The sequence below is a fragment of the Thalia democratica genome, chromosome 7 (genome assembly GCF_965202585.1).
Source record: "Thalia democratica chromosome 7, ktThaDemo2.hap1.1, whole genome shotgun sequence".
In the NCBI taxonomy this organism is placed as follows: Eukaryota; Metazoa; Chordata; class Thaliacea; order Salpida; family Salpidae; genus Thalia; species Thalia democratica.
Genome location: NC_139171.1, coordinates 66,003,007 through 66,017,568, shown reverse-complemented (window position 1 = coordinate 66,017,568; position 14,562 = coordinate 66,003,007). Strand labels below are relative to the sequence as shown.

The 14,562-nt window shown below is 22.9% G+C and overlaps 1 protein-coding gene across 1 annotated transcript in view; it reads right to left on the bottom strand.

Annotated features, from left to right (window-relative positions):
- LOC145840528 (talin-2-like) overlaps positions 1–14,188 on the bottom strand; it is a 48,714-nt gene extending 34,526 nt beyond the window's left edge. Inside the window, exons 1-10 of the mRNA XM_082947818.1 lie at positions 14,116–14,188; positions 13,639–13,750; positions 11,757–11,854; positions 11,145–11,219; positions 10,768–10,893; positions 9,621–9,696; positions 6,513–6,655; positions 6,216–6,343; positions 5,788–5,956; positions 1,484–1,639 (exon numbers count right to left, since the gene is read on the bottom strand). Of these exons, the coding sequence (XP_082803944.1) occupies positions 1,484–1,639; positions 5,788–5,956; positions 6,216–6,343; positions 6,513–6,655; positions 9,621–9,696; positions 10,768–10,893; positions 11,145–11,219; positions 11,757–11,854; positions 13,639–13,750; positions 14,116–14,142 (1,110 nt within the window). The 5' untranslated portion in view covers positions 14,143–14,188. The remainder of the gene's footprint in view (positions 1–1,483; positions 1,640–5,787; positions 5,957–6,215; positions 6,344–6,512; positions 6,656–9,620; positions 9,697–10,767; positions 10,894–11,144; positions 11,220–11,756; positions 11,855–13,638; positions 13,751–14,115) is intronic.
- Positions 14,189–14,562: the final 374 nt, after the last annotated feature.

The window sequence follows — 14,562 nt, the reverse complement described above, 5'->3', positions numbered from 1 at the left end:
AAAGTGTGTTTAACTTAAATTGTTATTTATTCCGAGTGATTTATAAAATAATCTTATATTTTTGAAATAGTTTTTAAAAAAGTGATTTTTGGTTCTTTTTTATAATAGAAACACTGCTCAAACTGTCTGTCTGATTTGTGTAAAGTAAATTATATTAGCAAGTAGTAATTAAATAAGTTAGTATTTATTCATGACTAGTAGTATTGATAAAATAAGTAATCAACAATCTGTAGTTGCTTACAAAACAAAAATTATTGTACAATGAATAACATTTATTTTTCGTACCTAAACGAAATTTCATAATTTACGTGAAAAAGTGTTTAAAATTCTAGGTTTTATTTCAAAATTTCTAAAATTTCAGGTTTTTCGGGGATTTTTGGCGACTGGTAAACTATATATAATACAGTAGTTTAAAGAAAATTGTTTAGCATTAAATAAAATTTTAGTAAATTGTTAGCTAGTTGAGGTTGGAATTTATATTTTAAAACTCTTCACTTACAAAAATTTTAATTTTCAAATTTTTAATATATAAATGTGAATGTTTAATCAAGTCAACACAATGCTTAAAGTACAAAAATAGATTATTTTTTTATTTTGATTATTGCACTTTTGAATTTATCAAAAACTTTAAAAAGCTACAAAAATATGATTTGTTAACATCTATCATAAAACAAAAACTTGATAGTAAAAATTTCTTTAAAATTAAATAAATATTTTCACTGTATTTAAAAATCTACTTAACCAAAAATCTTTTCAATTTAACAATTTCTTGTATATTTTGTTTTTAATCTTCATTTGGTGTTGCTTCCTAACCTGTTGTATTAACAATAAAAATAACTTATTTTGGTATATCTATCAAAAAAGCTATTTAGCTACCAGTATTTAGTAAATCAAAAACTTCTGACTCGATAATTTTTATTAACAAAATAGCAAAGCTTTTTCACACTTACTAACACAATTTTAAAATTTTGCTTTCTAGCTGGTTATTCACTATGTTTCATTTATGAACTAAAAAACTTTACAACAAACATATAAACTGTTAAATTAACACAAATACTTCTGAATACAAACTTGTTACAATTATTTTGTAATTATATTTTCTCTTCAAATATAGTCAATTTCAAAAATTTAAATATGAGTTTTTAAAAAAGTGTGCAGTATTTTAAACCTCTAATACTTCATTAAGGAAAATCGAAACAATCAATTATTTAATTAAACAGTAAAACATTTAAGTTAAGTTTACTAACTAATTTTATGTATACAAGAAACGTTTCATTGTTAACAAAACTATCAAGAGTGGATGATATATGTTAAAATATTGAATTAAATGAATAAAATTCAAAATCCAACAAGGGTTATTGATTTAATTTTCTATTTAATTGATACTATATAACAAGGGTGGAAGGTTTAAGACTAGCTACCCATCTTTCAACAGACGTAAATTGTCACTTATGTAAATAAAAATGAAATAATACAAACTAACGAGGGTGAATGATTTTTGACTGGCCGCCCATCTCTTGACAGCTGTCAGTGGCCATTCTTTCAATTGCTCCTTGGTTTTCTCGTCTACCCTCATGACTGCTTCCCTGGTTACTCCTAGCAACCTGGGCACCAACTTGTTGCGACCTCTCATCTTTTCCTGTTAATATATGTATTATTTACATATAAAAAATTTTAACAACAAAACTTCATTGTTTTCTATGATAAATATAATAATCTCTAATAATTAGTTTGTGATTGAAGAAACTCTTATTTATGCAAAGTTCTTTGACAACCGTTTCATTCAACTTGTTTTAGTCTAAAATACTTTTCTGTGAAAATGTATTGAATCTTTTATTCTTATACTACAAATTATATCAAATTTAGTAAATTAAAGTCTTTTTAATACACAAAAATTATATAAAAACTAGTTCTTACTTCATATTTCTGCTGTTATGTGTTAAATTAAAACCTGTTTATAAGTTTTAGTTTCAGGGTTCTAAGACAATTCAAAAATATTTAGTACTTTGAATGTTAAGTATTTTTACTTAACTTTTATATATATAAGTTTTTGTGAACTATTTTCTTAAGCTAAAGTTAAGCCTATATCAAACAGAACTAAGTTCTTTTTTACTCATTATACTTGGATATAAGAGCACACATTAGGCAAATGATTTCATAAAGTAGCTTCTTTTTTACATTCTTCAGTTCATTAATTCCATATAATTTAATTTTAAAGTAATATATATGCTACTTTTCCCATACATAATAAATATTGAAACACTCTTGGAAGTTTTGATACATAAACATGAAAATTAAAAAAAAAACTAAGAAAAAAAAGATTATTTTTAAATTTTGATGATAAGCTATACATAATTATGTTAGTTTTTCACATAAGTAGTAGTAAAAGAGCAATAAAAACTTTGCTCTTAAGTAGTTTTTTGAAACAATAAGTAATAAAGCTATTAATAAGGACTTGACTTATGCCTACATATAATAGTTTAATCAAATTTTTAAGGTATTTGTATAAAATTTTATAAATGTCTTTTAGAGAAAAAAATGTTTACTAAATGATTTTTTTTTATATTTTGAAAACTAGACTTTCCCAAGTTTGATAATTTATAATATTATTAAGTTCAAAGCTAATGAAAAATAAAAAATGGTTAGAACCATCAAAAAAAAAAACAGTCACAGTCTTATACAAGCACTTTGAAAAGATCTTTCGTTTATTATAAAACAAACATTTTCAATTCTTATTCTTTTGATGGCTCTAACCATTTTTTATTTTTGTTTATTTAAAATTCAATCCTGTTCTGTCTTTAAAATCAAAAGAGGAAGACTACCTACATCCCATTTTAATTTGAAAGCTAATGTTAACTAATTTGAAATATTTTGTTAATTTAATCAATTTTTACCAGAAAACTTACTTTGTAATGGTATAATCTTAAACATATCAAAAAAAGGAAGTTGTACAATTTAGTATTATATTTAAAATTAATCCTATTAAAATATTACAATGATAAAACTATATTAGTATTTATAAATTATCAAACTTTTATTTACCTTTAATTTTTAATCAAATGCGATTAAAATATTGTATTTTTATGTAACAACAATAAGTTATTTGTTTGTAAATTTCATCAAAGAGAATGTGGCTTTGTTTTTAGTCAAATAATATTTTAATAAAATTAAATGATTATACTTTAATGAATACATACATTTATTTCAAAATATTTTAATAACTTAGGCAAACATCAAGTTTTTATAGGAAGTATTTTAAAATTAGCAGAAATTTTATGAAAAGATTAATTTTTCTTAGGATATGTCACCAATTATTAATAAGTTACAAGTATGTTCGAAAACTTAAATTTATATTTTATTTTTTAGCACTTTATTTTAGAAGAATAATTTATAATACATATTTTTTAGCTAAACTGTAACATAAATGAATTGCTAAAATGATTTGAAAAAAAAAGCAACTTTATACAAAGTTACCACAACAATTAAGTAAATATTTATGAATTTTAAATTAAAGTAAGCTTTATCAGACTTTCCATAAAAGTAATTGTTGATGAATTGTTCGTAGGCGTTAATTGTAATTAGTAATTAATGAATAATGTTTACATTTAAAAAAGCAAAATTTCATAATATTAATGTAACTTTTTATAATAAGTTATAACACACAGTTTATCAAAAAATATGTTTATATAGTTACTTACTTTTTAGACAAAATAAACAAAAGTTTTTTAAAGATATAAGTTATGTTAGTTTTTGGCTAAAACATTGACAAATCAAGTACAATTATCAGGGTTGCTACTCGATGAATAAATTTAAAAAGTCTACCTTAAGACAGCCTGAGTTTACCAGAAAAATTAAAAATAAAGTGGTTGAGCAAAAATTGAAAAAAAAAGTTAATTAAACTTTAATACCTAAAACTAAGAAAATAATTACAGAAGTTCTTAAAAAACACCTTTAAGGAACAAATAAAAAACTAGCATGACGTCTCCATAAATGTTCAAACAAGCCTGAGTCAGTGGCAACCCTGATTTATTAAATAAACAAAACAAAATATATTTTTTCTTTAAATTAAAAAAAATTACACTAATTCATTTTTCAAATAAAAAAATATTTTTTTAATTTTAAAAGGAGCAAAACGAAATAATAAAACTTAAAGTGTCATTAAAGTTTGTGTTAAAGTAGTAAAAATATAATATAATACTTGATTTACATTTTAACTGGACTTGTTCAATATATTAATTAAACATTTAATAAATCATTGTCCAAAATACATAATTGATTAAACACCTTATAGAAATTTTGATTTATTTATTGCATACTGACTGTTTTTTAAACAAATAATAATACAATTTATCATTAAAAAAGTGATGTTTTATTTTACAACCATGTTACAACTCAGTCGTTAAACAAATACAAAATTGACTTTAATTTGTCAAAATATATTTTTCCACATTTTATTTGTAGAAACTTAGGTTTCAGAGGAATTTACAGCTAAATATTCTTAAACTAGATTAATTATTTAAAATAAAACTATAAAATACTTAACTGTAACTTGATGAAAAAAAACCTAATAACTATAATTTTTTTTAGTTTAATACGAAAAACATACAAGTAAATTATCTTATTTCCTAATCGAAGAAAAATTACAAGTATTCATAAAATTCAAATTAGAAAACAATCTTTTAAAAACTTACTTACAAAATAGGCAATTGAACTGTTGAAATAATAAATTGCTTATTGACCTCACATAATTACATGAAAGTAATTAAACTGTCAGTAATTAAAAAATAAACTATTCTATTTGAATTTAACTTAATTCGAAACTTAAACAATGAATTGTACTAAAGATTTTCAACCTTACCTATTAATTTTTGCTTATGCTTTGTAAACACAGTTTTTCAAAATAATAAGTTTCCTTTTTTTAAAGTTTAGCATGTGATAAATCAAAAGTTGAACTTTTAATAATTTGATTAAACAATTTGATTGATTTAAATGTTTGTAGTTTAAATTTATTTTAATATAAACATTAAAATTTTAACATAAAAACAATTAAGTTGTCAACTAACACTATAAAAACTATTTATCTAATCTATCAATGAAGTTCAACTTTTAAACATCAAAACAAAAGAATTTTATTAAACTGTTTGATGATTGATCTTATCTAATAAATTATAATTAAACTTCTTATAAACTTTATATAGTTAATAATGTATATTACAAACACAGTTATGAATTTTATTGAAGTTATTTTTGTTTAAATTCTTTTTTTGAATCTTTTCTCTTAATGTTATATTGAATATGCTAAATTTTAATTTACTAATAGAATTTCACAATCAACTTATGTACTTTAAAAATCAAATATATAATTAACTAAGTTTCACAAATTTTTTGCTTCACTAATGTGTAAATCATATTATTCTCATTGTAGTTGAAAACATTCTTAATGTAGGTAGTGTAATATCAACGATTGGTATGGAGAAAGTCAGGACTTTTTTAAATATCTTTATTAAAATATATTTGAATTTTTTTAATGATATTTAGTGTATCCTAAATATTATGCACAAATTTGATTTTTTATAACATCTTAACTACTAACTAAAAAAACATTACTGTTTAAAAATTAAAATATTACCTTAAATGACAATATTGTTTTGTCATATGTAGATAGGGCTCTTTTTGTTCGGTGAAATTTATTTTAACTGAATAAAATACTTTAACTATAATGAAAATTCCTCCATATGTCGTACCCTACATTTTTTAGTGAAATTAATTTTAAATAAACAAAATTACCTTAACCAAGAAGAATGTTACTCCATATGTTGGGAGAGCCCTACACTTTTTGGTGTAATTAACTTTAGCTTCCACATCAGTCATACCTCCCAATTTGCTGTGATCCGATAAGATCTTCTTGTCAATTCCTCTGTTCTTCACATATTCTTTCGGTAGGAACTCTTTCAAACTGTTTAATAAGCTTTAGTATAACGCAAAATTAATTATATGGTAAGACAACGATATTTAAAGAAGAAGTTAGCTAACTTGTTAAAGTTTTTAAACTTACATTGTTTGTATGATTATTTTTTATTATAGCTATAGTTTTAATTTTCAAATTAACTTATATGTAAATATAATTAATTCAAGCATATAATACGTCTGTATTTATGTTTTTTCATCAGTTTATCATTAACTTACTATTTGTTAAATAAAAAACTAATACAAACTCAATGACTCCAGATTTGTGTTTTTTGTCGTCGTGTTTACCCAGTTGAATCTGGCATTGAAGAGCTGCAAAGGAAATTGCATCTTTTTCAGAAACTGGATACTGTCCCTTAATAATCCCGTCTCTGGACTGAAATATTAAAAACAATTATTACGCAGTAAAAAAATTAGCACATGTTATCAAGTAATCTATATAAAAAAAAAAAGAATTTGGTAATTACTAGAAGTAAATGAAGAATTGTTATTTTTTGCTTATACTAATTACTTTATACTTTTTACAATTTAAGATTTTTACTAACTTGTACATATAGTAAATTGAGTTGAATAGGATCTCTACTGTCCACATTTTGATCTGAATAGAAGTATTTTCTCCTCAAAATTAAAGTTTCAAATTCCTCAACGCCTTGTTCCCGTAATGTTTGACCGTGATTCAACCAACTTACTGTAAATATATTTATTTTATTAATACATCTAAACAATAATTGTTACATTATTTGTTGCTCCCGTAATGTTTGACCGTGATTCAACCAACTTACTGTAAATATATTTATTTTATTAATATATCTAAACAATAATTGTTATATTATTTGTTGCTCCCGTAATGTTTGACCGTGATTCAACCAACTTACTGCAAACATATTTATTTTATTAATATATCTAAACAATAATTGTTACACTATTTGTTGCTCCCGTAATGTTTGACCGTGATTCAACCAACTTACTGTAAATATATTTATTTTATTAATACATCTAAACAATAATTGTTACATTATTTGTTGCTCCCGTAATGTTTGACCGTGATTCAACCAACTTACTGTAAATATATTTATTTTATTAATACATCTAAACAATAATTGTTACATTATTTGTTGCTCCCGTAATGTTTGACCGTGATTCAACCAACTTACTGTAAATATATTTATTTTATTAATACATCTAAACAATAATTGTTACATTATTTGTTGCTCCCGTAATGTTTGACCGTGATTCAACCAACTTACTGTAAATATATTTATTTTATTAATACATCTAAACAATAATTGTTACATTATTTGTTGCTCCCGTAATGTTTGACCGTGATTCAACCAACTTACTGCAAATATATTTATTTTATTAATACATCTAAACAATAATTGTTACATTATTTGTTGCTCCCGTAATGTTTGACCGTGATTCAACCAACTTACTGTAAATATATTTATTTTATTAATACATCTAAACAATAATTGTTACATTATTTGTTGCTCCCGTAATGTTTGACCGTGATTCAACCAACTTACTGTAAATATATTTATTTTATTAATATATCTAAACAATAATTGTTATATTATTTGTTGCTCCCGTAATGTTTGACCGTGATTCAACCAACTTACTGTAAATATATTTATTTTATTAATACATCTAAACAATAATTGTTACATTATTTGTTGCTCCCGTAATGTTTGACCGTGATTCAACCAACTTACTGTAAATATATTTATTTTATTAATACATCTAAACAATAATTGTTACATTATTTGTTGCTCCCGTAATGTTTGACCGTGATTCAACCAACTTACTGTAAATATATTTATTTTATTAATACATCTAAACAATAATTGTTACATTATTTGTTGCTCCCGTAATGTTTGACCGTGATTCAACCAACTTACTGTAAATATATTTATTTTATTAATACATCTAAACAATAATTGTTACATTATTTGTTGCTCCCGTAATGTTTGACCGTGATTCAACCAACTTACTGCAAATATATTTATTTTATTAATACATCTAAACAATAATTGTTACATTATTTGTTGCTCCCGTAATGTTTGACCGTGATTCAACCAACTTACTGTAAATATATTTATTTTATTAATACATCTAAACAATAATTGTTACATTATTTGTTGCTCCCGTAATGTTTGACCGTGATTCAACCAACTTACTGTAAATATATTTATTTTATTAATATATCTAAACAATAATTGTTATATTATTTGTTGCTCCCGTAATGTTTGACCGTGATTCAACCAACTTACTGTAAATATATTTATTTTATTAATACATCTAAACAATAATTGTTACATTATTTGTTGCTCCCGTAATGTTTGACCGTGATTCAACCAACTTACTGTAAATATATTTATTTTATTAATACATCTAAACAATAATTGTTACATTATTTGTTGCTCCCGTAATGTTTGACCGTGATTCAACCAACTTACTGTAAATATATTTATTTTATTAATACATCTAAACAATAATTGTTACATTATTTGTTGCTCCCGTAATGTTTGACCGTGATTCAACCAACTTACTGTAAATATATTTATTTTATTAATACATCTAAACAATAATTGTTACATTATTTGTTGCTCCCGTAATGTTTGACCGTGATTCAACCAACTTACTGCAAATATATTTATTTTATTAATACATCTAAACAATAATTGTTACATTATTTGTTGCTCCCGTAATGTTTGACCGTGATTCAACCAACTTACTGTAAATATATTTATTTTATTAATACATCTAAACAATAATTGTTACATTATTTGTTGCTCCCGTAATGTTTGACCGTGATTCAACCAACTTACTGCAAATATATTTATTTTATTAATATATCTAAACAATAATTGTTATATTATTTGTTGCTCCCGTAATGTTTGAACGTGGGTTTTTTTTATTAATGTTAAAAAATTATAATCAATAATAATGTAAAAACATGTATGTTTCTTATAAAGAAGCAATAAAGTATAAAACACATACTTATTTATACATAGGTCAAGCCAAACTATTTTGTTTGGCTTACAGAAATATTTACATAAAAATTGTTACTCAAAAAACGTTCAGGTTTTTCAACATAAATAATTCAACCTTAAATATTGAAAATATTTTACTTTAATAAAACAAAAAAGCTATTAATTTTCACAAAATAGTGTTTTAAATTAATTTTTTTTTCATAGAAAAAGTTGTAATTTTCCTACAAAAAATCCGTTTCCATTTTAACATCTTATAAATTTATATCAAATTCTTAAGATACTTTTAATAATTACAATCATAAAGTAAAGAATGGCATGTTAGATTGAAATATTTAATTAAAATTAAATTCTCACACATTGAAACTTGTCAAAATATTTAGGCCATGTTACATTGTTTGAAATTAAATTAAAAACATTTGAACATCAATTTAAATTCTTTGTATGGTTTATTAACAAATAAATTAAATTAAATTTTTTACAATGGCTTTCAGAGAGCTCTTTAGATTAAATTTTACATCTTTTTACAATAATACTTTTTTGAAACAAATTTAAGCAAATAAAATATTTGTTACTTAAAATAACATTGATTATTATTGTTTAAATGATGTTAATTTCAAACTTTATCTAACTTATTTATTATTTTAAATAAACAAAACAAACATTCATCATCTGTGTGAAGTTTTTTTTTTAGAGTTTCAAATTTTCTATCAGTGTTTGCGCCTGATTTTGAGTTATCCTGAAATAAAAATAATGTTTTCTAAGTTTTTAATACTTTTAATGTAATATAACGACTTTCTAGCTTATTTTACGTAAATGTTAAAAGTAAAGAAAGTTTTCATTAAAATATACAGTTGATATCATTTTTTACGTTTTTTTTTCCAGATACTTTAGTTTATTTTAAATAAAACTATAAAAATATTAAATTTCTATCAATGTGTACGAAGAAGATAGAAAAAAATAAATAAAGGTTTTTTTAAAAATTTCCAAATAAATAAAGCTAATAAGAATTAAAGTTGGTAAACTTGAAATTTTACTTGATCATCTTTTTAAATCTAACTTAAATAAATTAATATGAATAAAATTTCCATCTTTACAAACGAAACTTATCAACCGGATATGACGTAACGATATACAAACGTGACAATCTAATATATTTGTTATTATTAAACAACCTTTTAATTTATAAGCTTTTAACATGTGTATACGTGTTACTTTTAATCAAGTTGTTTATTTTTAAAATCAAAAAGTTAGTACACAAATTGAGTGTGTTAGGAAAAAGACTAACTTGAACTTATAACTAGAATGTATAAAAATACTTTTATAAAATATGTATACTGAAAAATAACACCTTTGCTTATAGCTACCAATTTATTTACATTTAAAAACCTAAAACTCAACTATAGTTGTATTTTACTATTATAGACCTATTTTTAAAAACTTCGAATTTTTTTCAAACCTTTTAAAACATAATTATAAGAATAACACTACGTTTATTGCTTTATAAAAACTAGTTTATTTTCAAACAACCAACAGAGATACCTTTAAAGGACATTATTATAATAAGCAATTATATTTTTATTTTATTTTCAAATTTTGAGGTAAGTTAAGACATTCTTAGACTCCCTTATTCAAAAATGTATACTATAGACATTAATAATACTTAAACTGTTCTAATAATTAATTTCAATTACTAAAAATTACATTTAATCATAATAATAAACACTTAATAATCAGAAAAAAACTAATAACCTTTTTAATTAAAAATACTTCAAACGTTTTAATAATTAATTTCATTCAATATAATCACCTTTTTAAGAGTGCCACTGGTTTCAGCAGTTTGTTCTCTCACAAGTGAATATTCTTCATGATTAACAATTCCCAACCTTGTGCAAATTGTTACCATCAATTGGGAAACACTGTGACTGTCATCTATCTGTTTTATTATGTAACAAATTATGTATCTGTGTAATTTATATGTTTGAATAATTATTTTCATCTATTTATTAAATAAATAGTCGTTTTGTATGTCTTTAAATGGAATTTTGTATTTTTTTTCACAACTGAAGTGATAATATTTTTTTTTCTTTTTAAATGATAATTTTTGGTACATTCCTGCAAAATGTCTTGTTTTGATACTAAAAAATATGTATTTTGCAAAATAAATAATAATAAACAAACACCAACCATGACAGTTTTAACAGACTGGTCTAAAGTTCTCACTTTGAGTGGTCTGTTCTTCAATCGGTACTCTAGAGTGTCCTAAACAGTTTAATTTTTGATGAATTAAAACAATTTTACTGAGATAAATGCTTAACTGTTGTATAAAACTAACTTTATATTTACATTCAGTTAATTTTGTTGCATATAAATATAACTTTTTAGTTTTAAAATAATATTTGGTTAATAAATTTATGAAGACTAATAACTTTAAAGCTTGTAATCTTTTTTAGTGGCATTAGGTTTCAATTCAAACTTTTAACAACTAACCAGAAATGTAGCATAAGTGAAAAAAACAAATTAAATATGGTTCTTTAATTAACACTGAAGTATGTGAAGACATAAATAAAAAAGTTTAAACAAATATAATTTACACAAACACTTCAATATTCTTAATATTAATGTGTTAGTTGCATTTCAATTAATAATAATTAACTAGACAAAAATTCATAAAATGTAGCTAATATATTAGAAAAACTAAATAGTCAAAGACAATATTCATGACAAAATAAATTTGTGAATACATTTATCATTACTATTTATCAAACTCAATAATTAATAATAGTCAATCAAACAAACATTTTCTCGAACTAGATAGTATTCCAATTTTCTGTTGAATTCCAACCAAATGCCTTTCTTTGGATCAGTATCGCAAAAGAACAAGGAGTAATCCTTGACTGAAAATATTAATTTAAATACATTTATAAAAATAGAACTTACTGAAATTAATTTATGGTAATGGCATGAGGGGTCCTATTTATTTTTCTAATTATCATTTAGACTCTTATATCAAAGCTTTAAGTGTAAACTATAAGATATTTTTACAGTACAAAACAAATTAAGGACATAGGGGAGTTTATCACTTTTTTCACAAACTGATCCTATTTTATAGCGTTTTAACTAAGCTACAAGATGTTTTTTACTGATTTTGAAATTCAAAAAATTTTTTGAGATATAGCAGATCAAAGTTGGTGGCAACAACAGGTTCCTTATGGAAGGTGCAAACTAAAACAGCAAAAAAAACTATATCACTAAAAATCTATCTTCTCATACGTTTTTTGAGATAAATCCCTCAAATTTTCAGGAGATATTCCTTGCAATAATTAGAATATTATGTTAATAAAAATTAAAATAAAATTCAAAAACTAAAATTCTATACAAAAAAAAAATATTTTTTTTTGTTTTTGTCATAAGTTTTTTTTTTTTTCAACAGAAACTTTTAAACATTGCTAGAAACATTTCCTGAAATTTTGAGGTAGTTATCTCAAAAAAAGCTAGGAGGAGATAGATTTTTAATGATTTTTAGTTATTTGCTGTTTTAGTTTGCTTTTCCCATAAAGAACCTATTGTAGTCTCCAACTTGGATCGGCTATATGTCAAAATTTATTTTAAAATTTTCAAATCTGTAAAAGTTATAAGTAGTTGTAGTAATCTGTAAGTGTGTAACTTGTAGCCTAGTTAAAACTCAATAATGCAAAACTAAATTGTAAAAACGGTGGTTACCCCCCTATGCCCTTAATAAAAATTTGACCAATAAATAGTTTTATAAAAATTTTCTGACATAAACGTGTGGAAGAGAAATTCTTATGGTCAATTTTCTTAAAATTATCAAAAATTCTGATATCCTATCTTCTTTTACGGTTTTTTACTTCAACTTTCAGGAAATGTTCATTTTTTAATAATACAACAGTCATATAATAAAGTTTTTATTATCTAATACATATTTTTAGTCTAAAATTTACTTTTCAAAGAATAAAAACAGTAAAATTGAGATTAAAACAAAAGTAAAAATTTAAAAGATTAATTTTTGGAAACAAATATGTGAAAATCAGCTAACCTAATTAAACTACTGTAAATATTTATATATTTTATATTAAAATTATTTAAATCAAGTACTGCAAGTTTTGTTATAGAACTAGTAAAAACTTTCTTTGAAGAATTTTGTTACTTAGTATTTATGAAAAACTGAAACCAATTAACTATTTAATAATTAAAATGTTTCATGTCTTACTAAGTAAACTTTCATATAAAGTCACATTTAGAACTTTTAAAATTTGCACAGTTAAGCATAAAATTTCAACAGTTTATATTTTTTACCACCAATCAAAATATTTAATCAAACAAACTGCCACTAAAGTAAATATTTGCATAAACTATGACACACCAAATTAACATGATCATTAGAGAGAGTAATTTATGGTATATTTTACAACTTGAAGAACAAACTGCTATACAAAAATATTTGTAGTTTTTTATTGACATTTTATTATATTTTTAAACTAAAATTATGGGTGAAATACTTAATTACTTACGTTTTAACATTTAAAAAAATCAATTTTTCAAATAAAAAACCATTCATTAAAAAAATCTCCTAATTCACAAAATAATATCAACATACACAAAATGTTTATTTTGGAACTAATGATAAAAATAAAATTTTACAAATCAAATGACAACTTACTGTTTCCCTTATCTGCACCAGGAATTTTTTTTCTGATTTCTTTGCACGCCTGCTCAACTGTGCATCCTGCCGGGTCAAAACTCAGCGTTTTCGTGGTTTCAATTCCACCAACCTGTGCAATTATATAAATATCGAAGGTAAAAGTTGATGCACCACTCAGTTGTGAAAGTACATTAGCTAGTGATTTTCACAGTAGTGTGAATAGAAGTTATTTTACTGTGCACAGAAAACTTGTATGGTTAAAAAAAGAAGGTAAATTTATTTTGTCTTCAATATATTTATTAAAATTGACTTTAGATAAGCTTATTATGTTTATAAGGAACTATTTTTAGACTAATGGACTATATTTACTTTGCTTTTTATTTTATTTTTATTAATTCACTTATTTTATTTTTATTTAATTAGTAAGTGTTCTAATAAAGAATACAACTAAGCTTAATTTACTTATAAAATAAATCAATACAAAACAAAATTTACCTTGCACAGAATTTTTAATTTTGACATTTGTTTCTTTTGTTAATATTTTGATTCTTGAAATAAAAAAAGACCTGTAACAAAAATATTGTTGGTTATGTTTTACTAAATTTAATTTCATGAAGATTTAAAATTGTAGTTTGAAAACATAATTTAAAAATTTTTCATCAAAACTTTACCTTAACAATAAAAAACAAATAAAAATGTTAAAATGAATTTCTATAATTTTATTTTTTACTACACATTATTATTATTCCTAAGAAAAAAAATCTTAATTCAAAAACAATGCATGAAATAAACAAATAAAAAGATTGTTTGTAAATTAACTTCAATTTATTACTTTTTTTTTTAATTAAACTATTAATGTATGAAAGATATATAAGATAACTTTTAATTACAGCTAATTTGTTTTAATATATTGGTATTAGTTTTATTACCTAGTGTAATTTG